Source organism: Anarrhichthys ocellatus, unplaced genomic scaffold (assembly GCF_004355925.1).
Source record: "Anarrhichthys ocellatus isolate YVR2014 unplaced genomic scaffold, GSC_Weel_1.0 scaffold13, whole genome shotgun sequence".
In the NCBI taxonomy this organism is placed as follows: Eukaryota; Metazoa; Chordata; class Actinopteri; order Perciformes; family Anarhichadidae; genus Anarrhichthys; species Anarrhichthys ocellatus.
Window position 1 is genome coordinate 2764852 of NW_022280043.1, and position 24627 is coordinate 2789478.

The window sequence follows — 24627 nt, forward strand, 5'->3', positions numbered from 1 at the left end:
AGGTTTATTCCTATTATTTCAAACCGCTCGTTATGTCCATTACCTCCCTCCGTAGCAGTCACCAAGTCGCTGTTTGGAGCATGCGCACTGCATTCCTCCAGCTCAGTTGTTATACGCGTGTGTAAGATTCACACTTTGGAAAAAGTCTGCTTTGAAGGCAGAAATTATAGAAATATAAGCCGTATTTTTACCACCATGGGAGGACAAGCAAAGGGCAAAAAAAAAGCCAAGCCGAAGAGGAAAGACAATCGCCCAAACAGTAATTTTGCTCATTGGTACACCATTTTGCTAGTTAGTGTGTAACTTCCACCTCTCAGATAGCAGTTAACGTTAATGTGAATTAATCTGTTATGCTTTGATTTAAATTCCTAACGAGACCAAATGAGACAAAACTAACGCTGACTCTCCGCTTATTTGATCACAGCAGATGCAGGATTTGTTGGATTGTCACCTCAAGAAAGGATGAAACTAAGAGTACATGAAAAAGCCAAGAAGAAGACAGCTGAGAAGTACTCTGTGCAACAGCTACTAGAAAAGGTGACATTGACAATACATCCACATCAAAGACATGTCTTTTGAAATGCATGTTTTATTCTGATCATCTATTACATGCTTGTTATATCATGTGATCATCTGTTGTACAGACGGAGGAGTACATGGACAGTTTTGACTTTGAGATGGCCGGCCTTTTCTGTCAACGGGCCCTGGATGTGGAGTCCACCAACCTGCAAGCTCTCGACATGCAGGGACACATCTTCTCTGAACTAGGAGACACGCAGAAAGCTAAGGGAATATCCTTTATGCAGGTTTATTCTTTCCTGTTGTGTGCATGTCCGTAACGCAGTCATTTCATTTAAAACACTGATATATAGCCATGCTGTTTGAGTGGAGTGAGCCTCCTTGACCAAATATCTTTTACGCTTTTCTGCGTGCCGTGGAGCTGAACCCAGATGTAGGCCACAGTAAGTACATGTACCTGGGGCAAATCCACACAGGCCAGGAGGCAGTGAACTACTACACTAAAGGAATACAAGTCCTGCTGTCTACATTGGACAAACAAGCACAGACCACAGTGAGTTCACCCCCATACACACACTCACTTTTCCTCTACCACCTAGTTGTACATACCTAACATCAACAAGGGAGGGATGCCATTACAGCCAAGGCTTAATGCTAGTGTAGTGGTATTTATCTTCACAAGAGGGTGCTGTTGAATAATATATGGAATAAGTATTATCTATTTATCTATTGCACGCATGCATTTCACCTTGTCATACCATAGATCTCTGAAGCAGTGTCAGTTGTCGGTGGTAGTGGACATACTCAGAGCAGAGTCATCAATAATGGCTCAGCTTTAAGGTGTTACATTTTATTATGTATAAAGATATTAATGTTACACTCACAATGTCATGTTTTGTTTCCAGTTGAATTCACACGCTGTCTAGCTTACAATATTTCATGTTTATAATCGGTGTAATTTTAAATAACTTACAGTTTTTATAAGAAATAGCATAAAAGTGTTTGACTCCTCTTTATTATGTTCATAGCAAATGTTATATAGTATAACTAGGAAAAGGCATGAGCTGTTCCGTGTAATTCAAATCTTCATAGACCCTTTTCACAGCAGACATTTTGACTTGTCATAGTAAGAAAAGCAAAGCTGTTAACATTAACAATGGCTCCATTCTATTCAAGTGTCCCAGTAAGCCATGACAGTGAGCCAGCGTTGACAATACCAGGACCCTGAAACCGAAGCAGCTAAATGGAATTCAGCCACCATTCATTTTATTATTTACATCAAGGCCTTTTTTCTACTATGACATATCAAAATGTTTGTCTGGGAATACAAGGAAGTTGTGCCGTGTTTCCCTTTATTGGACTTAACTTAATTTAACAGAAATTGCACACTATGTTCTCTATCTTTGGATTTATTAAACTTAATAGACACTTTAGACACCTTTTTAAAGACTTCTGCGCTGTGGTTTTTAAGCAGGCTCAGGCCGGAGCTGCTGCCCCACCAGATGAGGACACCGAGCTCCCCACAGCGAAGGATGTCTGTGTAGCCTACTGCTCCATGGCTGAGATTTACCTAACGGACCTCTGGTACTACAGCACACAGAGTAGCACTCTTGACACTTGTAACCCCAATTCATGTTACTGCTTTGTTTTAATGAGTTGAGATTTGTCTTTCTCTCTCTGACTGTGTATATGTGTGTGTGTGTGTGTGTGTGTGTGTGTGTGTGTGTGTGTGTGTGTGTAGCATGGAAGAGGGAGCTGCAGACAAGTGCAAGGAGTTCATTGAGCGTGCATTACAGTATCACCATGACAACTCTGAGGCTCTACAGCTCATGGCAAGTTACCTGTTCAGCACAGAGAGAAACCAGGTCAGTCAAACACACACACACACACACACACTGGATGAGTTATCACCATATTAAAGTGGGAATCTGCTGAGTTAATTATTCTGAGCAAATTGAATTGTATGCCATTAATCAGCAGATGGACACTCACATTAACACACTCACACACACACTCAGGCAGGTCATGCCGATAGGAATGTTAATTACTGGGCAGATCATTGAGGTCATATAGTCATCTGATAAATGACAGAGCAGCAGCCTATTGGACTCAATTTTGCCATATGAAGCATCTGACAATGAGTTTGGAAGAATGTCTTAATTAAATTTTCTCAATTTTTTTCTCATTTTGAAAAAAATGTTTCATTTTCAAGACATATTTAAAGTATTGCTGCTCTACCAACTGTTATTAAGGGCAGACTACATTCAAGGCAAAACCTTTCTCTGAGATACGTATGTGGAGCATGCTTAAGAATGTGACCCATTTTGTTTTTGACGTTGCAGCCTGTGAGTTATCTGGTTCGCTAATGTATCTTTGAGTTGAATAATAACACATGGTTTTTATCCTTTTACAGTTCTTTTGTAAAATAAAAATGCTACAAGACTGGGATTTCATGTTTAAGACATAACAACACTCTTCCAATGTTTCCTGGAGACCATTTAATAAAGAGAGTAAAAATATAGCAACAATTGTTCACAGCGACATCCTAACCCGTGCATTGTTAATGGAAAGGCACTTAATGGAAAGTTCAGTCGGGCTGAAGTGGATCTGTAGTACTAGCTGTAAGCTGTAGGGGTCAGGCTGGCTCTTGTCACACTTTATATCGTCACACATACAGAAAAAGTCTATTTAGTGATATTCTGGTAATAATTAAAAAATATTATTAACCTGACCTGACCTCAGTTTAATCAAAAGACTATTGACATCTTTGGAGCATTCATGATCCAGCCTGTAAAAGGGATTTTAATTCATTATTATTTTGTTATTTTGTTTGACTTGTGTGTCTTCATCTCCATGTATATATATATATATGCAGGTTTAATTGTAGTTGAAATGCATTTTTCTGTCTTCAGGAAGGCAAAGAATACCTGTTGAAGAGTGTTGCATCGTGGCTACCTGCCCAGAAACAAAGTGCGGCTTCCTTCAGCACAGAAGAAGACATGCAGGTGAGTCGGAGCTGTGCTTAATATTTCTCTGATAGCAACAAATACTCATAAGATCCCAGTTTATTTATAAAGCGCTTTCAACTAACAGGATTTTCACAGTGTGCTTTGCAGTGAGCACAAACACGAGTACACAGTAGAGATAAAAAGTAAGAGATAACAAAATGAGGGATAATAAAAAGTAGAAAGACTGGAACAACTACTTCGCAAACCTGTGTGCTTTTGTGTGTGTGTGCGTATATGAAAGCACAAGGCAAAACCAGGAAAGTGTATAACAGATAAATCAGCAAATTACGTCAGGGAATTTGGCATAAAGAAAGGAATGGTTGTAATGTCAAAGTAAGGATGGGTTCTCAATGACACCAAGTCGATAGTGAGCAAATGTGATATAAGAGGGGTTGGGGGTGATGATTTGAGAGAAACATCCCAGCGGCACCACAGTTACGACTCTTATCTGTAGGAGCAGGTTGATCTCAACTCAGCCTGCCCACACTTTTGCTGTGATTAACAGCCACGTAGCTGCAGAATGTTGCGTACCTTGAAATTGGACAGAGTTATTATCAGACAAATGAAGAACTATGTTTGCGTGAACGCTGTAGAGGTGACGGTGTTGTCTTTTCTCTCCAGAATGACATCCCGCCGTACGAGTCTCGCGTCACCACAGCCAAACTGCTCATCGAGTCGGAGGAATACGAGGTACAACGTTGTGCCCGTGCACTGTGCTGTTGTTGGTCTCTATTTGTTTCATGGTGGGAGGTTGGCCTGGCATTTGTATGTATGTGTGTGTGTGTGTGTGTGTGTGTGTGTGTGAGCGTCAGCGTTGGAGTGCTTTCCTTTCTAGTGAATAGCACTGGAGGTGGGAAGGCCATGCCTGGTCTTTATCCCCTCCAGAGTTCAGTGTCAATAATTTAAGAGTGGTATTTACAGAGAGGGACAGGGGTAAGGGGGGCGCACAGGGGAGGGGGGTTGTGTAGAAGGAAGGGGGGGCGGGGGGGGGGGGGCAGTCTGATGAATTGCTGCCATATCTGTGATACGGAGCACTTCTAGATCACTCATCAATTTCTAGTATTAATGGCCTCGATTTTAGTGGCTCACTGCCTTCATTTCGGTGCTAAAACCCTTTGCAGTCATTAACGCTTGAAGTCATTTTCTGTGATTACTGGCAAACCAACAGCGCTTCAACTATTTTCTGTTGTGATCCACTGATTAATTTCTAGTCACTCTTGTTGAGTGGTTTATGGTTATCACTGACAGGAAATGAGAACAGTGTCCTTTTTCTCCCCCCTCACTCCTAAATGGTTCAGCTGCAGTTATATCTGTGTGTGTGTGTGTGTGTGTGTGTGTGTGTGTGTCTAGGAGATGGGCTGTCAGGTGTGTCAGTAAAATGACAACGTCCCGGTCCACAGTTTCTGACATGTCGTTTGTCTTCATCCTCCTGTTGGTGTCATCACGCCTGAAACACAAACTGCACACATTCTGAGTGCTTTATTTTGCTGTGTGGATATGTTTGCACATACACATCCATGAACAAGGTTGCTCATATGCTTTTTATCCAGCAGCTATGTGAACGTTTCTGAGGGAAATTGAGCTTACGTATAGAAGTGGAGTAGAAGCGAGCTATTTTCTGTCCGTCTCTCCCAGACTGGGACTTAGCCGGATTTGATAGGGACATCCTCGCTTCCCTTTCCTTCCTCTACTCCTCTGTCACACACACACACACACACACACACACACACACACACACACACACATTCACTCATTTCTGCGCTCACCATCTCTCCCTGTGGACTATAAATCTATTCACACCTAAACGCTGTAAAGTTGTGTGCTTCCAGTCTGTTCAGTTTGAAGGCTACCGTCTTAGCAGGGCGCCAGAGTGCGACAATTTGTCTGTATTTATTCCCTATTGGATATTTAGTTTAGTCTTCCGAACTGAGCCATGGCTTTGAATATTTAATTTATATATATGCCAAAGAAACACATTTAGATAACTTGGGTTTTCTGTAGCTTCATAGATTATAATGCTCCTCCTGGTAAATAATAGTTTGTTTTAGAAAAGCAGAAGTGGCAGAAGAACTACCCTGTTCTTTGTCAAAAAGCATTTGTCTGTCTCTGTTGGCATTTAAGCTGTTTGTCTGATGAATGCAGTTTGGGCCATTATGTGGTTTGAGTTTGAGAAAATTAGACATTTGGCAAAATAATAGTGTGATTAAGTTGTCCAAATGATCTGGGTGTATGATATTATCTCGACAGTTGGGAAATCACTGTAGAGCATGGTGGTGACAGATCTTGGTCAATGGTAGGTAGAGGACATCCTGTCGTTTGTGGCTTCACTCGGTGACGGCCCACACAAATGGCTCACACATTGAATATATGACCTTTGCTATCTGAAATAGCACCGCTTACCTTTTTGTCTTGAGAGTTTCTTCGGGGTTATTTCATTAAAGCCAATTGCTTTCTCATGACATTCATAGAGGCGGTCACCAATTCATCGCCAGTGGGCAGCCTCTGCAACAGTAATGCTAAACCCAAAGTAGGAATGTGCATAAATTATTATAGTATCAGCTTTTAAAAAACACAATCTGCCATGACTTCCAAAACGGTTTTGAGGGGGAAAAAAACCTTTTTAAAAGAGAATTTTCCGACCAATTTGTAAGCTCAGTGCTTATGAGAAGTTCAAAATGAAATTCAATTTGGCTGAGGAAGTGGTTATTTTATGATACTTGAGTTACCTAAAAATAAGGGGTCAAGAGTAACCATGACGTCAACCGATGGATTGGTACTCGTCTCATGCTCTTTGCAAATAAACTAGCATTGGAGAAAAACAAACTGGGCTACTAAATTCTTGAAAACCAAAATCTTCTCTCAGCAAGATGATCTGTGCAACTTAATTTGGAAAGAGGAAAAAGTCAACACAAATTGCTTTTCAGGGTCTTTTTTTCCCTTGCTTTTGAGGAGAGACTTGAATTCGTGCCAAATGTGTCTGATTTCCATATCTGTAATGGAAATTGAGTTGAAGCACACCAGGGGTGCTCGAAAAGCAGCATAAGTGAGACAACTGCAAAAATATCTGCTTAAATATTTCTGGGCCAGTTTTTGTAGTGTTGAAACAGCTAGTTAATTAATAGATATGTTGATGGATGGAAGATTAATTGTTGTCACTCATGAATATTAAACAAGAATCCGCTGCTTTTCTGCTTTTCATCTTTGGGGTTTTGGAGTGTTGGTCGGAGGAATTAAACAGTTCAAGGCAGTGCTGTGGGCAAACTGTAATGGCCATTTTTCACTTTTTTCTGATATTTTAAAGACTAAACCAGTTCGGAAATGATTGTCTGAATAATTTCCAAATATTTTCCTAATCTGTTAATCGTTTTAGTCATCTATCAAGCAGGAACACCAATCTCCGGTTCCATCTTCCCCAATGTCACGATTTGCTGCTTTATACCAATTTATGTAATTATATCTTTGAGTTTTGAAACGGCTGTTTGCACTAAATAATCAGTTTGACGAAGCTTTTCAATAATTTCTTTCATTTGAATAATGAAAACTCCACAAGAAATCCATCTATGAAGAGATTATTTCATAATGAAATGATCATTATTTGTAGCCCTATTCATGTTTTATTATATTTGTTTTATTAATGAAAAACAAATGTGCTTTGTAGTAACAATGCGGCCCTCAGAGACCACAGTTTTGTCACTGTCACACACACAGACACACACATTTCCATCATCATCACCCATCACCACCATTACTTCACTTGCCACGTAGCAGACACACAGACACACAGACACTAACCATCAGCTGCTGTGAAAGCTACGCCGAACAGCCATTAAGGTGTCTGTTCGGCGTAGCTTTCACAGCAGCTGATGGTTAGTTACTCTCCTTGTCGTTGTCACTCTTGTCAGCTTTTATGTTATTCCTCGAACATTTCTGTTCTTAAATTTAGCTCGTGATGGAGAGCAGCTTGTACTTTCCAATGTGGCTTGCAAGTACAGTTAGCACAGACATCCCCAGGATTTATTTACTTAAGTGTAGATGTCCCTGTTTATGCGTGCAATGCATGTGTGTGTGTGCGTGCATGTGTGTGTGTTTGTATGAGTCTCTGTGTGTTAGAGATACTGCTTGCCCTCGCTTGTAAAGTGATTTGTCTTTCTCCTGTCTCTGCTATGCGCTCCGGTAAAATTATTCTGTTAAACAAAATTGCCTGAAGTTCACACACACACACACACACACACACACACACACACACACACACACAAACTGTGCACACACACAATGGCCATTATAAATGAGTTTCTCCCCAGAGTGTTGCTTTTTTAAAATCTTTAACAGGTCTTGAAAGAAAGAGGACAGCATGTACGGAGTGTCTTTGCCGTGTGTGTTTGTGTGTCTTTGCCGTGCACCGTTGTTCGTGGACCACTTTCACATTGTTTATTAAGATACTTTTTTGTGCCCTTCCTTCCCATTTTCACACTTTTTTCCCTCGTAGTGCCTCCTCTCTTCCCCTTATCTTCATGCGAATATTAATCGTGTTGTTGTTTAGAGCGTGAAGCGGCTTAAGAATCTCTGAATCTTTAATCACTCGCCTCTGGGTTGACCGGTGTAGTTAGGAAGGAGTACAGTTGGAGATGATATAATGGTTATCATTGCTACTTATCCTGGCTCCCAGATATCTCTTGTTCTATTTTTGTTGCTCCAAAAGACTGCCTGTTCTAGCAGTTGTTTAATACCCAGACAGATCTTTACTCCTATCTCTAATATCTAGGGCTTAGCTTGACATACTCCGAGTGTGTGTATGCGTGTGGTTTTGCGTGGTTGTGTGTCTGCCTGTCACATCGGTGTGGTACAATGAAAGTCAAGTGGATCATTCTGACGCTGGGCATGAATCCATTCATCGTCAACTGGGATTAGGTGTTTTTGTTTGTGTATTTTTAATCAGTCGTTAATTAATTAAAGACAATGGGGGTTTTCGGCTGATAATTGGTCGAGCAATCAATCAACGGACTCCCTGACACGGACATTTGCACACTCTTAATGAGATACCCTCAATTAACCTGACTCTCCCTCCGTCTACACGGACAGCTCACCTCTTTATTGCCACCGGAAGCATGTAAGCTTAATGAAAAGAAGAGGGAAGTCCAAAGAGCGGGAGGAAATGAGGAAGCTCTCCAGCTAATAAGACTGCCTTAACAAAAAACAAGTGCTGCTTGTTGTGCTCACTGTTGTGTGTAGCTTTGTTATAGTGTGTGACTTTGCGGCGGTGTGTGAGTGCATGCGCGGGTGCGTGCGTGTCTTTTATTCTTGCCCTTCACCATGGGTGATTGTCTAACAGTCGCCTCCAACCTGAAGTTGACACAAATCAATATATCATCACCTGGGGCCTCTCTCACACACGCACACACACACCAAAACCACAGCATCCGCAAGGAGAGAGGCAGAGCAAACCAAACACACGGCATACTTTGGTCAAGGTCTGTTTTCTGTAAAAGAAACTTCCCACAGAGTCTGACCCAGACAGTGGGGCTCTCTGGTAAAGGTCACCTAACATTAAACTCAGTTTAGACCTTAAAAGGAGAGGGAGGGCTGGGGGGGGGTGTGTGATAGAGAGGATGGGTCAGGCTGATATTTAAGTTTATTAATGCGTCCAATGGGGTGATGCTGGTTAGCAATATATTGACTGCTGATGTCTGTAAATGGATTAAAAGGGCTATCGAACAGAGCAGCCAGAGTGACTGTTGACTGTGCGATAAGCACTGGTGAGTGTGTCTATCGACGGCCAAGTCTGTTGTCTTGTTGGTATCGACGATGTTGTGTATAAGACGCCGATCTAGACGCTTATCAGACCTTCTGATCGCTCTGATCGAGCTGCCTGGGAGATGCTCAACACCGTGTGCAACGTGCTTACTTGCTTGTTAATGGATCGAGGCTGTATCAATGAGTGTGTACTGATGAATTTGTTGAACCTTAAAAGTAATGTTCTTGTCTGACTATTCTGTCAATGTTAAAGATTATGTCAAATCTCATTTCAGTCTCTTTGTCTTTCTGCATTAGATGGCGGTGGATGTGTTGGAGGGTCTTCTGGAGGAGGATGATGAAGTAGTCCAGGTAAGCAATGTCTAAAAACTGTGCTTGTCTGCATTCATTCATTGTTTTCATTTTGTATTTTTTATAATGTGGTAAAATACAGAGAAGCTTTGTGCCTCTGAAAATGTGGGTTTCTGGTTTTGCTTTAACTGTTTCTATATTTCCAGCATGGCGGTCTCTCTCTCTCTCTCTCTCTCTCTCTCTCTTGTGGTTCCAGACCTCTGAATCACAGCCCACACCTTTGATTTGTTTATGCACGTGTGTGTGCACGGATGTGTGTGCACGTGTGTGTTACTTGTCAGGACGTAGGATTAAGCGATGTCTTTTCTCGTGTCCTCTTGTAGGATGTCTTATTGCTGTGATACAGTCTTACTGCTGGATCAGCCCAACTTGTCGGCCGATCTTTTATCAGCCCAGGGGGAAGGAGAGAGCCTCAGCCTGTGCACCTCTTTGCTTCTGTTGAGCCACTGTTTATGTGCACGCACAAAGAAGTGTCTCCACGCCCAGACTTTGTCATTACTTGCTCGTACACGACGATGTATGTCTGAGAACTTGAATGCTTATTAGAGAGTGGCGTAAATGACAGTATTTGCTGTGCTTTAGTAGGAAGTATGTGCTGTCATTGTGCTCCAAATCCCCTCTGTCAGTGGCAGATGAAGTGAAGGTTTACCACTGAGTGTCAGATTCAAGAACACAGCAGTCTCTCTCTCTGTCTCTCTCTCTGTCTCTCCCTCCCCCCCACTCCCCCTCAGGCTCAGCCTCCCACACACACCCCTGAGCTGACAGATTGGGAGCAATCATTGGGGGGCTGAACTTTTAAACTTGCTCCAGAGACGTACAGCTGTGACAATCGATTTGAGCGGGCCAGCAGCCAATCACACATGCATACAGGCACCAGTTCTGATGGTCAGAAAGTGTTTTGTCAGGTTGCACCACAGTTCTGTTGCTGGTCATACTGGTGACTGGAGTGTCTGACTGACACATTTGACTACTCTCTCTCCTTCTTTCCCCGTCTCTCCTCCCCTCTTTGTCTTACTCTCTTTCTTATTTCCTCTCTTAAGTGCAGTAGATAAGTTGTTCGCTTTCGTCTCCGTCTTCTTGCTCTGGCGTATATCTCAAAGTTGGAGCCGTACTTCTAAAATGTTACGTCTGCACAAACAACTGAGCTGATTCCTTGCAAATCTTGTTTCAAAGGTATTCAGTTGATTCATGATGCTTTTGTTCCTCCCTCTTCCGCACCATATGGGAACTAAGATGTGCCTTCACTTTGAAGTGACAATAGTCTCAGTGATTTGATTGACAGACAAGAGTTTATTTTATTATGTGTGCTTCTTCTGTCTGGGGTTGCGGTTGTGAAGAGCGGCTTCTCTCAAATTCTCAATTAGCCAACTTTTGTTTTGTTTCAATTTTGAAGTGTGGAAGTCGTCTTTACCGCATACACAAATATTTGACGGTGGACCATCTGTAAAGATTGTTCTAGCTGTTTTAAAGACATGCAGTGGAAGCTAAACTTTTAAATTTAACTGACCCAATTTTTACTTTCTCTCCCGGACATACACAAATATTCACAAGGGCACATTTCTGCATTCTCAGAAAATGTTTCACTGATATAAATGTCGTACTGCTGGTTCTGCCACATAACTACATTTATCCAGTGCTGCTGTTGTTCTGTTAAGTATGGCTGCAGGGGGTAGCCACCCACTCAGCATGCTTAGTGGCATTTCTGAATTCAGTGTGGTACGCCTTGATGTGTTTTTTTTTAGCTAAATGGTTTATTTGGCAGAGGTGCAGGTCCCCACTGCCTCTGCCCTTAATGAATAATGAATCCAGTGAATATTTGTGTCTTGGTGCTTGAAGAACAGTGGGTGGGTGATCTTTGGCCTCAGATGAGAGGCGCACACACACACACACACACACACACACACTTCCAAGTTCACTGAGAGTTGAAAATGATTGTGTGTAGAGGTGGAAGAGCAAGCATAGCACAGTATATGTAATTATGTGGGAGGAAAAAAAAAATGTGATTATGGAAAAGAAAGAATGTTTTGTGTGTTTCAGCTTACCTACTTACAATTTGAAATATGCCTCCACTCACTGTTTGAACTCTGTGAAGCAACAGGACTATTTCAAAGGGATGTTCTTGGTTTTTTTGTTAGAATTTTACATATATTCATGAGGTTTTCATGAAGTTCAATCAGAGCCAGTTAGGAGATCCTTAACACCTCGTCTACATGGTGCACTCTTGAAATGAGTCATGTGTGTCTGTGTCATAATCGTGTTAAGGGTTGCACGTTTGCAACAGAAGAGGCACATTGATGGCTCTAAAGCTCTGTATCAGATGATACTACTGGTCTCATGTCAAAATGTAGTCATTGAACCTACATGAACCTTCTTGTAAATTCAATCTCTGTGTCCGTGGTTCAGGCCCCAGGACTGTGGTACTTCTGTTCCTCCACAATTCATATCAAGGCAGAATTATGTGTGGAATAAAAATAATTACTAGTCAGATAAAGAGATTATTAAACATAATTTCCTCTAAATGAATGGCTAATACTGTACACAACCTGTGAGTATGATATGATTTGAAATGCAGAGAATACATTTGCCTTATGTTTTGGTATACGTTTCAACAAATTAAATGCACTTTTTGCTATAGAAAGATAAACAAATTGGTAGTGACAGATGGCACAGTCACATGTCGGGTCTGAATTCATTGTTAAGCTACACTATGTGCACATGTGCATTTACATGCATGCATCGTTTGTAAATGAGAACCGTATATATGTCAAGATTGGATCAGGTTGACAGTTATGATGTGAGTGATTGATTGCCCGTGTGTGTGTGTGGGATTCCATGTCATGTGTGTGAAACCTGTTTGTCAGAGAAGGATGTGGGATGTCATGCGGACGTGCTTCGTGAGGGTTACGAATGTGTTTACCCTTGTCACAGCTCACTTACTGCAATTGTCTGAATCCTCCCCACACCCCCAACCCGCCTCTCTTCCTCTGTGCCTCCCAGGTGTGGTATCTCTCCGGCTGGGTCTGCTGCCTCCAGTTGGAGAAAGCAAAGGAGCAGCAGGAAAGAGATGGGAGAGAAGTGACAGAGGAGGAGACAGAGGAGTGGAATGCATTGAAGGAGGCGGCCAGATCGTACCTGACCAACGCTACGAAGGTAATTCAGCTCAGAAAATCTGTCCACAAAGCAAATACTGCTGTAAAGTATATCAATGCGACTGAATTAATTGATAATTATTTTAATAGTGCTTTACCAGTGTTGGAAAGTAAGTAAGGACGTCTACTCAAGTTATGTACTTAAGTACATATTTGACGCAGTTGTGTCCTCACTAAAGTATTTCCATTTCAGGACACGTTACACATCACCTCGACTACATTCCAAAAGGAAATATTGTACTTTTTACTCCACTACATCTATCTATCTAGTTAGTTGATTAATCGACCAATCATTGAAGCCATTTTTCATGCAAAAATGCCAAACATTGAATTGCAGGAGACTGAATCATTTTGAGGTCGGTGTCGCTTTGAGCTCTGGGTAGTTGTGATGGGCATTTTCACGATTTCTTACCTTTTTACAAAGCAAACTGCTACTGGTTTGATCGGGACGATAATTAGCAGATTAATCCATCATGAACATCATTAGTTGCAGCCGTATATAAAATAATTAAGCTTCACCTCAACCAACAACACGGGTTAAAAGCTGCTTATATAAAAATGCAATGAGTAATAATAATGTAATGGTGTAACAAACAAGAATATAGCACACATAAGGGCCATTAATCTGCAGTACTTTGTGGTACTATCCTGATACTCAGGGTATTCCTGATAAAAAACTTCATACTTTTACTTAAGTGAGATTTTGCCTTTTACTTATTATTGAGTATTTTCACAAGTGTGATACTTTTACTTAAGTAAAGGCTCTGAATGCTTCTTCCACCACTGTGCATGGCAGATGTGGGTACGGATAGTTACATCTAGTCAGAATAGGTCAAACTCTTAAGAACCAGTCCTTGTCAGAGATGGAGTACATGCAGTCCTGGAACTGTGAGAGGATTTTAACTAAGCTCTATTGTTGCCAAAGAAATGTTTTTTCTTACTATCTCAAAGAGGTTTAAATATACCGCTGTCTCTCTTCCATTCCCCCTCACACACACACGCACACTTGGAGTGATGTGTTTCATTCGTTCTGTCATTCTGTCAGGGAGCAATGCCTCTTTGGGGCCATGATTCATGTTAGTCTAAAATCCAATAGGCTTGTAAATCAGACAGCAAAGACTTGACGGATAGCAGGCCCAACCTACGATTCTTTCTTTCCTTCTCTTTACTTTCCTCTCCTTTTCACCTCGCCACCTCACTACCCACCTTCCCTCCTGCTCTCCCACAACATTGTGTTCCTCTACAGATGAGTAGGGGCAGCAGAGTGGCGATGTATTAATGTCGGTCTCTCTGGCCAGCAGCGCAGTGACAGGCCTGTCTAACCAGCATCCACAGGGGACAGGAGCGAGGTGTGCTTTGAGCTGCCAAGAGGGAGAATAGAAGAAACTGTGCGGAAGAAAACAAAGGCACACGGCACATTTGAGCTGCCGGCTTTGTAGTAAGAGTTTAATAAAGATAAAAGAAAGAAATGGCAATTGAGAAATTAAGTACTGCAAAGGAATAAAAAGGTGAAAGACTTTTTGAAGAATTGGTGAGGCGGCGGAGCATGACAAGTAAACAGCATAGCTGTAGAGTGTGTGAAGCAACAGGCGCAGAATAATGTGAAAGGCAAATGCACGAAGACCTTGCAAAGGTGAGGTGGAATGTGGAGAGAAAAGCCCCTACTGTGGTTCACTTATTTCCCCATCTGGCAGCTTTTGCTCATGTGTGTGTGCATCTGTACATTGTGTAGTCAAGATTCTCCCTTGTTTATATCAGAGCTTTTGTTTCTGAGCATCACTGTGAGTGTTAATTATTAACGATAAGTCAGTCTGCTAGTTAAAATGGGCTCCAACATGGAAATGAGACCTCAAAGCCCAACGGCTTGTTTTGGCGCCAGTCAACTTCTCTGCATACTGTATGACTTTGCTAAGTGTGCGAGTGTGTGTGTGTGTGTGTGTGTGTGTGTGTGTGTGTGTGTGTGTGTGATGTGAGACGGTGAGACAGTGAGAGAATCATGCGGCTCTGTGCACCTTATGTGGATGCACATATTTAATAATGGTTGTGTGTGCCAACTTGAATATCTAATTATTAAAAAAAATTGTATTCATTATCCACCTCAGCTGTGATCGATACTCTTTCTCTCTCACAAAAACACACACACACACACACACACACACACAGAGATTGCGTTCAGCAGAGATACTATAAAAAGGAATGATGGGGAGGAACGGATGGGTTGAGAAGACAAGAAAGAAGTGTAGGAGAGGAGCAGCAGGGTGAGCAGGAGTGGGAGAATGAAAGGGGAGGCGAGGAAGGGAACAGATTGGATAGTGTGTGTGTGTGTGTGTGTGTGTGTGTGCGTGTGTGTGTGTGTGTGTGTGTGTGCGTGTGTGTGTGTGTGTTTGTGTGTGTGTGTGCAGGGGGTGTAGCTGGTGAATAGTGGCGAGGGTAAAATCAATAGTAAACCGGACGTGAAATGGAATTTGAGTCTCAGCCAGATAGGGTGCGATTGAAGAAGGATCTGCAGTGTATGCACAGAGGACAATTTTATATATGTGTGTACGTGTGCGTGAGTGTGTGTGTGCACAGAGGCAGATAGGGCAAACGGAGGTCAAAAGCTTTACTATTTGATGTGTCTGAAAGGGTATCCCATGAGCACGGATTGTGGGGAGGGTTGGACCAAGGTGTGCTTGTCATGTAATTTTAATGCCTTTCCCTACCAAGGATGTGACTCGAGAACTGAAGTGTTAAGTTGTGTCGGTCTGTGCTTTGTGTGTGTGGGTGTTTGTGTGTGCGTGTGTGTGTGTGTGTGTGTGTGTGGGTGTGTGTGAGAGTGAGAGAGTTTGCGCTCAGCCCGCTTGAGACTTCCAGCGACATGGCCTGTTCACACTCAAGGAGGTCGAATCTCACACACTTGCCAGTGAGGGAGTCTGTGTATGTTTTTATGACAAAGTGAGACAGAAGTTAAGAGAAAGAAAATGTGTTGAAACGGTTCATCTAATTAATGTTCTCTTACTAATGAAGAGATGTGCAGCTGGAGTGCTGTGTTTGGTCTAAAAATGGGTTGAGGATAGAGAGCCATTTCTGCCAGTATGGTAGACGTGTGTGTGTGTGTGTGTGTGTGTGTGTGTGTGTGTGTGTGTGTGTAAGTATAAGATGTGAACGTATGAAGAGGTATCTATCTCCTTGACTGGAAGGTCATTTGGTGAGCGTGTACGAGTGGGAGCGACAGAAGGCAAAAGGAAAATGGTCAAAAGACAAGGCGGAAGAATGAAGTCATTAGAAGAGGTGAAATGAAAGGGGAAGTTACGCATAGGTGTGGAACAAAAGGTGAACAATGATGGTATGATTAGTCTTTCACCACATAATCAGCCTGTCTTTATTCTGCCATACGAGCTGTAGAAAGAGGTTTCTATCAAAGAATGAGGGGGAAAGAATCAATTTACGTATGAAGGGTACATTAGTGCTTATTATTCCACTTTTCTCTGCTGCACACGGGACAAACGATAGCACCTTACAGATAATCTATGCTGAACCACACTATAATATGTAGCCAAACGTAGTAAGCAATTGTAGAGAAAGAAATGAATAAAGGTACAACAAATTGTATTCGTATCTATTGGTACATTTCCTTTTTCTTTTTTTTCTTTTTTTACTTTTTCACTATCAAGTCTGTACTTTAAACTAAGCAGAAAGCAATATAATGACCATAAACAGGGTGAGACCTCATTCGGCTCCAGAAGCCCTGCTGCATCGTGCACCTTAAGGGAACATAATTCTGTTTTGTATTAAAATCCATCCATCCATACGATTCAATTCTGTTACCAAGAGCTGGAGCTGCTACTGTCATCATCATGAAGTCAAACTTGCCAGCGCTGTTGATGTATGCCACTTCTTGTTTGGAAATAGAGTTTCAAGTTGGTTTCCCGGTTTAGAAGTTTGCCAGTTCCCAGTTGAACATAGAGTAGCAAAGGACATTGAGTTACACAATATGCGTAGCAAGCAGTAAGATGTAATGAAACAATTTAATTAAAAAGTACAGAAATATAGTAATCGCTTGAATTCAACAGGATACATTGTGGCTGCATTGTGGGTTATTTCTTTTTTAGATTATGTTGAGATGAAAGACATTTGACCATTTGTCCAGTATAAGAAACAGACAACTACTCTATCATTTCAACAACATCACATGAACAAGACTAAGAATATACAGCCATGCATCAGCACTGAAAACAAACTACACTACAGTTCTAAATGTTGAGCTGATGATGGTGTTGAGAAAAAGGTCAGATGATCACAGAAGTTGTTCAAATTCATCCTCAAAGCACCATGAAGGTCTGTACAACATTTCGACTTTGCAAAATGCCATCCAATAGTTGTCAAGATATCACTCTTCAACACCAATGTCAAATTCCTGGAGTCATGGCGCTAACGCGGCTGCAAAGACTAGCGAGTAGATGGTTAGAACAGATGTGTCTATGTGCCCCTTTGTGTGCAAGTTAAAATGATTGTTGTGTGTTGTTATGGCGGTGGTCAATTGTGCTTTGGGCTGTGACTCGGGGGCTTGAAAGCAGAGCAAAGTGGACGATGAAAGAGTTATACGATTGCATACACTCACACACACACGCACACACTCTCCCTCCCTCTCGAGGCAGCTCTCTGGGCCGTGAAAGTGAGAAGAGAAAACATAGGCTGTGGTAAATGAGAAATGCCTGCGTTTCTTGCGACGGCGATGCTGATCTCAGCAGCGTTCGCTGCGAAATGTGTAAAGAATAGCCGCTGTTTGTTTAGCTAGCTGAAAGCATCGCAATGAATAATTACATCCTATCCAGCAGACACACTATGTTATTGATTCGTACAAAATATCACCACGCAGAAATACAATTTCCAAATGGCATTCGGTATTCTAGAACATACAGTATTTTTCTTTTTCTTTTGCACACATTCACTGAATTTCTCTTTTATTATTTCTCTTACGCGACTCATATGAAAGACACCCTCCATGTCGTACCCAAGGCTGTAATGTGCAATTATGCTGGCTATTGAGCCAAGCCTATTGTAAAGCAAACCCAACATGTATTCTTTGGGCTTGTTGTGGATAAACATCTCCAGGCATTTCAGAGTGACGTTGGCGGAATGAAAATCTGTGTTTTTCTCGCCTCTGTGTGTGTGTGTGTGTGTGTGTGTGTGTGTGTGTGGTGCTTTAAGGAGGCTGAGAGGGTCAGCTCTCCCCCGGTATCAGACCCTGAGCCTGGACCTGGGTCACGCTCCAACTCCCTGGAGACAGCATCCACTTAAACACACACACATACACACACACACACACACACACTACGTATTCTTACACTCCAAATGAGTTCCCGCGGGACTGCGTGTCCCCTGTCAGGACCTGCTGTTGCTTAGAGACTGGTCCTGGGGCAAAGCAGTCACACACACTCTTCTTCACTCTTCTGGCCTCGTTACACTTTTAGTAAGAATGATGGCACTCAGCTGCTTATTGTCCATGAGCTCAAGGGACTGTGTGCGCATGTGTGAGAGTGTGTGTGTGCATGTTCGACTAAATAGAATAATATTCCTAGATCTCATGAACCATTCCCCACTCACCCTCTTTTTCTCTCTAGTTTTCTTTCTGGAAAGAAAAGCATAGATATAAATTGCTGTATCAGTTCCCCTTACGCTGTATATGCACCCAGTCTGAAACACATAGTTATGCTTTGCTGTCCTTGGTGGTAGCTCCGATAGTTTTATCACCCAACTCCACTTTGAGTTCAGTAATTAGACACAAGCAAAGTATTTTACAGAGATAAATGTGCTGGCTGCTTTGAGAGCAGGACTTTTTAAAAAAAATTTTTTATCTTGCTCCTTCACGGCATATTTCACAGAGATAACAACTTTGATAATATGTGTGTGTGTGTGTGTGTGTGTGTGTAAGTGCACATGTGCGCCACATAACCATATGTGCTCCAGGATACAGTTCTCTGCATGCGTGTGTGTGTGTGTGTGCATGCATGTCGCAAAAGCAAAAGGAAGATAAATGGTCTTTTTGTCTCTTGTACGGATGAGCGGTGTGTCAAATGTGCTGATTTGCCAAATGAAAGACAAAAACTGTTTACCAGCGTTTTGCGAGCGTGACTGCCTCACTCACAGAATGCAGCTGCTGTTGGATATTTCAGGCGGCCTAACCAGCACTTGGAGACTTAAAACCTCGGGGCTGCTCACTTCCCTCAACTCCAAGCTGCTGCTTACTGATGCTGTGGTGATGCACCGTTATCTTCAGTGACACAATGGAAGAGCTTCGGTCGAGGGCTTTTCACTCACCATATCTCATTTCGTGTATTGCCTCCGCGGTACAATTTTCGTTCTCCACATTTCTGCTGTATAACCTACTTTCTATTTCAAATTTTCATTTTTCCAGTCTACTTACTAGCCCATTACACACTTTCATTTTCCTTTTTGTCTCCTCTCCCCTTTTCCCCAGCTGTACAGCAAGTTGCGATGTGATGACCAGCCGATGTTGGAACACGTGGAGCAGCTGCTGGGCGATCTGGGAGGACAGCTGGAGGGGGAGGAGGGAGACCCGGCCTTGGATGAAGACTATGAACCCTGTAGTGATGAGGAGGAGGACGACGATGCAGAGGCCCCCATGCAACACTGACAACCGCCCCTTTGCCTGTACTCTGTGATTTCCCTTCTCCCCATCATGCTTCCCTCTTGTTAAAATGTTATAGTGCACTCTTTAAAGTGCCTTTTGTACTGACTATCCTTTCACACCAGTTTATCAAAGATGAAATTTGAAATCAAGTGAGATGCACAAAAGAGCGACATTAAACGCAGCCGTCTACTCAATCTCTTTCAGTGAGTTATTTAATGCTTTTGGTGAAATAAGTGCATACTCGAGTAATGCTTCCCTTAATCTCCCTGACAGATGTTGATGAAAGAAATTAGTTTCACAGCTTTACTGCTTACCAGCAGCAAAAGCAAAACACCTTTGAATGCTTTTTCCTCTCATACACACCCACACGTTGGTCTCTACAAGCGAACATACATGGCACTTGTGCGCACACACAAACACAAAAGATTCACGTTAATTACTTCAGCTCATCCTCAAAACAACAGCAGCAGCGTTTCCCTCTCAGACTGCATCTCAACAGGAAGTGAGCCTTATTAGAGAACCGCGTCTGCCAACATGCAACGCTGTCTCTACTTGTAACGGTTCTAATATTCCAAGTTCATGTGCAATCCTTGAATTGTTATGCTATTCAGTTTACACTCCTGCTTTGTTTTTTCCCCGCATTCTTTTTTCGGTTAAATCATTGGATTCAACAAGGCAAGACACAATAGAGAGAGTTCGACATTAACTTATGCAGCATGCGTTTTTCTGTCTTCTAGACAGTTGAAAGTGTCTGGTACAAAGTCTTTCAGAGAGGAGAAACGGGCAACTCTTTCTCCAACTAGAGTTCACATCAAAGCCTTTTAAAATTCTCAGGCAAGGCTACGTAGTCACTACGTCGTAGTGTAACGGCATGGGTTAGTGTAATGGAATGGTACAATGACCGATGCTTTTTTACTTTCTTTTATATTTTTTACAATTGAATTCAGCAAGGTGAAGAGTAAGAGTTTGAACCAAGTTGTAGAACAGTACACGTGATGCTATTTTCTGTGGAAAGTAAAGATTATGTCGTTAGAAAAACATTTTTGGGACGAAGAGAAAAATAAAACTTAAAATGTAAGACATTTACAGCATGAAAAACGATTGGTTCAGTCAAAAGATGTCGGACTGAAAATTTCAAAAACCTAGTGTGACAATAGTTGATTCACTTTTCCACATTACAACCCCTAATATCTCTAAATCTTTCAAACACTCAAAATTGGGATTGACTGGCCCAATTAAACCAGCATCTATTTAATTAAAAAAAATTTTCAACATAATAAATGCAGTTTGTACATTAGTTTCTACCTTGCAAAATATATTGGACACAACAGTTGTGACCTTTCTGAAGCCCTGATATATTTATAGTGCAGGTCAGTATGTGACATGCATGCTGTAACCCACATATACCACAGTGTCTCAATGCAGCATGCCTGTTAACACACCACAGGCATCCACTGCTGCACAGCCCCTTTGAAGAATTTTTTCAACCAGTAAATAGGAACGTTATCTGAGATCCTGCTCCTGATAGCGACCCAGCTGCAAGCTGGAAAACCTGTTTGGCAATACAGGGGTTCAGATACCTTGATCTGATTGTGCGTGTTTGTGTTTTAAAGAGTGTTCAAAAAAGCTCAGGGGACACTGTGCGCGTCTGTATATGCTGCAGATATTGATAGCTTAATGTGATATGATGTGTTGTTATTTGTTGTCCCAACTTTGCTCAGAAATATTCATGCCTGTGATGTTTAATGTATGATAATGCACCAGGAGTACAGGCCTAGAGGACTGACTACCTGGAGCGATGCTGTCATCGAGCATTTGGCTTCATAATTAAAATGGGCTCGAGTGTGTATGTGGGTTTCTACACTATTGTGTGTGTTACCGTGTGTCCATGCGGCTCCTCTGCAGTGCTCAGTGATTAATGACTCCAGGGGTGAGTGAACATCGGCGGTCAGCCCTTTCTGGTTATTCTGAGCTGACCTAGTGTGAGTGGACCATAGTGGACACAAAGCCTCGGGTGATCTCAAAATCCTTGGCCATTCTCTCACCTGTACATCAGCCTCGGCACCGCAGGACTGTTTTCACTTGCTGAGAGAGGAGAGCGCAGTTTCTACACAAGGACACACATTCAATCACAGGGAAAGTACACTCGTTGTTTACTCGCATTCTTTCTCGCTCTGTGCTGAAAATCGTTTTCTGAAAGGCCAGAATGGCCCTCTGAGAGGCCGGAGCACAGAAATTATCAGCCTTGTATGAATATATTTCTACGCTGTAGATGTGCAATATTTGATCTTTTATGTTTTTGTGTTTCAAATGTCCATGAATTTACAAATATACAGTATGCTTAAACCACAAAATGTATTACATTGTATGCATATAGTTGCTGCCTGAGGTTTTACCTGTATGTCAAGCTGTCTTTGGAGACCAGCAGCATGTGTTCAGTCTCCAGGGAAACTAACCCATAAGTAGTATTTGTGTGTATGCGCATGTGCCTGTATGTATTTTTTAATAATCGACATAATGAGATGAGGAGGAGAGAATAATCCTGGATTAACAGCTTTAAAATGCATGTGTCGTCATAACAACATCCTGATTTGGATTTAATCATTGAAATACACACAAACACTTAGTAACCACGCACACACACATATACGCAGCAATTGTCAGATAGCTGAATGCTCCAAGCTGTGTGTGCATGTGCTGTTTATCCTGTGCTGATGTACAGTACGTGTGTATCACGGATCTTAATTAGAGACTTAAGCGGGGTGCTCCTCTTAAGGGATTAAGGGGGAAATTATTAGAATGTGGAGATTTAAAGCTGAAACCAGTTAAACGGAAACAAGAGGAGGGCGATCAGGACTCAGAGGAGTAAGGACTTTGAGCGGCAGTTCTACCGTTTATACACACATTCACTTGTGTAAAATGTCCTCTTGAAGTCACGTGCAAAGCACTCAAATTTGCTTCAAGGTGTGCAAGCTATTCTTTCAACCTCTCAAAGCCGCTATTTGGATACTTACGGACACCCTGTGTTTGGATGCATGAGAGGTTTAATGGATATTCAATGACACTCTGTGACAGAAATGCAGATGAGCAATACGAAGAACAAGGACAAAATCGACTCCCCTGACTTGAGGATTGACTGATAGGAACTGCATGCCACTCATCTACATCCCTGTCTTTATGCTGTGGCCGTGCATTTGAACTGTGAGTCAACGACATAATGGGAGTGATGGTTATCTGACCCAAGGGTTTTCCTGACAGCCGCTGTGAGAATCCATGAATCAAATGGCCTTTATTCTCTGCAGTGAAACCATTTCCTGAATAGGATGGATTTGCTGGGTAATGGATATAGTGTGTCCGATGTGGGGAAAGCTCTGCAGCTGATTGACGTAAAGGGTTAATACTCACAGCTTCGTGGGGCTTAATGTGATTATTAAAAGGTGATATTGTTTTTCTCACAGTGGTCCTATTGGGAAAACATGTGCTTTTCCTGAAATCAATATGGCAAGGGGTCAACGTCCATAATTCAATTAATTTCATGGTTTTAAATGAAATATTTGTTGAGGAAAAGTTGCACGTGCTTTTCTCTTCAGTGTTTTCTGCAGAAACTCATTACTAATACTCATGATTAACTCTCAGAGAAGTCGTCCTCATCATTGATCTGTGTTTTTTTGTCAATAAGGCTATTTTAGAGACTACCCTGCTGCTTCTATTGTCTGAGAATTGTCTGTGTGCATGCAGAGATGCATGAACAGTTTGTGTGTGTGTGTTGCTTTTGTTTTGTGGGTGCACGCATAATCTTTGGTGGGAACATCTGTCTCTCAGCGATAACATAACCGGGGAATTAGCCATGCTGTCTTACAACCGAGCATCACATCTCACTATTACAGCCTCCTAAATTATACCCTTTTACACCTCTATGTGTGTGTGTGTGTGTGTGTGTATGTGTGTGTGTGCGACTGAGTGTAAGCAATGTGCTGACAGTGTCATGTCCTTGGGGCGCCTGCCAAGTTTAAGAGTATCACAGAGCCCACTACCTCCTCTAATCCCTAAATCCATCGTAGAACAGAATTCACATAGTTACTTCTGGATAATACAAGTCCTACACAAACAGGTCTCTCCTCAACAAGAGAGCCCAGCATACAGTAAGTGGATAGAGTATAACAAAAATAGATGGTGTTTTATAGGATGAAGGTGCTTTTTCTGTCTCAGAATTATACATGGTGATATATCTTTTTGATGTAAAAGCTCTAAACAGCCTGAAGCCACTTAGCTCTCCATATATGGCACCTGCAGCAATAGCAGTGTCTGTTGACGCATCAGCGGTGACAGATTACTCTTTGAAGCGAGAAGCTTAAAGTTCAGAAGCTCACAAAAGTTAGCAAAATGATGCATCGACCTGAAATCGTTAGATATGCGGGATAATTTACGATCAAATGGGATAAGAGGACACCCGTCTGTTTAAAATACTATAGAAAATGGAATTTCTATTCAGTTTTTAGTGCACTATAATATTGAGAGAACTTGATCCTTTTGAACTATTTTCACTTGTAACTTTTGAATGTCATTTGTTGGCTCAGTAGAAGGGTTGAAATATTACCCTTGCTGTAACTACTATTTCTAAGAGGAACAGATATTCAGTTTAAAGATTTAAATTGTAGTGGAACAGTCTGGTATTGTATGTCACGCTCCGCCACGACTCAAAAAATTTTAATGAACGTCACTGCGAGAGAAAAGTTATGGGAAGGACTTTCCCTGTCTCATAATAATACTGCAAAGAACCTTGTGCTTTGAATGTCGGTGCTGTACAACATTCAAAATTATAAAAGAAACAAATGTAGACCTCTGAATGAGGGGAATTGAGAGGACGAAGTGTAATGGTGCCTTTTCTTCTGCGCAGTCAGAGAACAGCCGGGGGAGCTGAAGCCCCACTGACCCGGTTGAATCAAAGAGAAGGGTAAGAGGCGAGACCATAAAAAAAAAGGAAAGAACGGGAGAGAGCAAGAGAAGTGTCTCATTTATACAGCATTGCAATTTGGGTCGATGGGTTGCTTCAGTAGCTGTGAGGGGCACTTTTTGCTCAGTGCAATCTATACCACACAATCTAACAATCAAACGTGGTGCCAATAGAGCAATGAGCTCTCTGCGATTGCTGGTGTATTTGACTGAGTGCCAGCTTTATTTTTTTATACCTCATTAATTCACAGGCGCAATTGAC

General features: G+C 41.9%; 1 protein-coding gene across 2 annotated transcripts; it reads left to right on the forward strand.

The window, feature by feature from the left end:
- Positions 1-96: 96 nt before the first annotated feature.
- Positions 97-24552, forward strand: LOC116386783 (probable assembly chaperone of rpl4). 2 transcript variants are annotated; one of them, XM_031853299.1, is made up of 11 exons: positions 97-259; positions 425-537; positions 645-791; positions 920-1072; positions 1991-2103; positions 2261-2384; positions 3432-3524; positions 4149-4217; positions 9576-9629; positions 12627-12779; positions 19239-24552. In XM_031853299.1, the coding sequence occupies exons 1-11, from the start codon at positions 196-198 to the stop codon at positions 19413-19415; spliced, it is 1260 nt and encodes a 419-aa protein (XP_031709159.1). In that variant the 5' UTR covers positions 97-195; the 3' UTR covers positions 19416-24552. The 2 variants fall into 2 exon arrangements, with proteins under 2 accessions (XP_031709159.1, XP_031709160.1); XM_031853300.1 differs by having other exon boundaries at positions 1994-2103.
- Positions 24553-24627: the final 75 nt, after the last annotated feature.

Bases quoted from the DNA above. Each gene is read 5' to 3' on its own strand.
- LOC116386783 (XM_031853299.1), top strand. From the start codon at position 196: ATGGGAGGACAAGCAAAGGGCAAAAAAAAAGCCAAGCCGAAGAGGAAA. The intron at 538-644 runs GTGACATTGACA...TCTGTTGTACAG, and splicing joins TGCAACAGCTACTAGAAAAG to ACGGAGGAGTACATGGACAG. The intron at 12,780-19,238 runs GTAATTCAGCTC...CCTTTTCCCCAG, and splicing joins ACCTGACCAACGCTACGAAG to CTGTACAGCAAGTTGCGATG.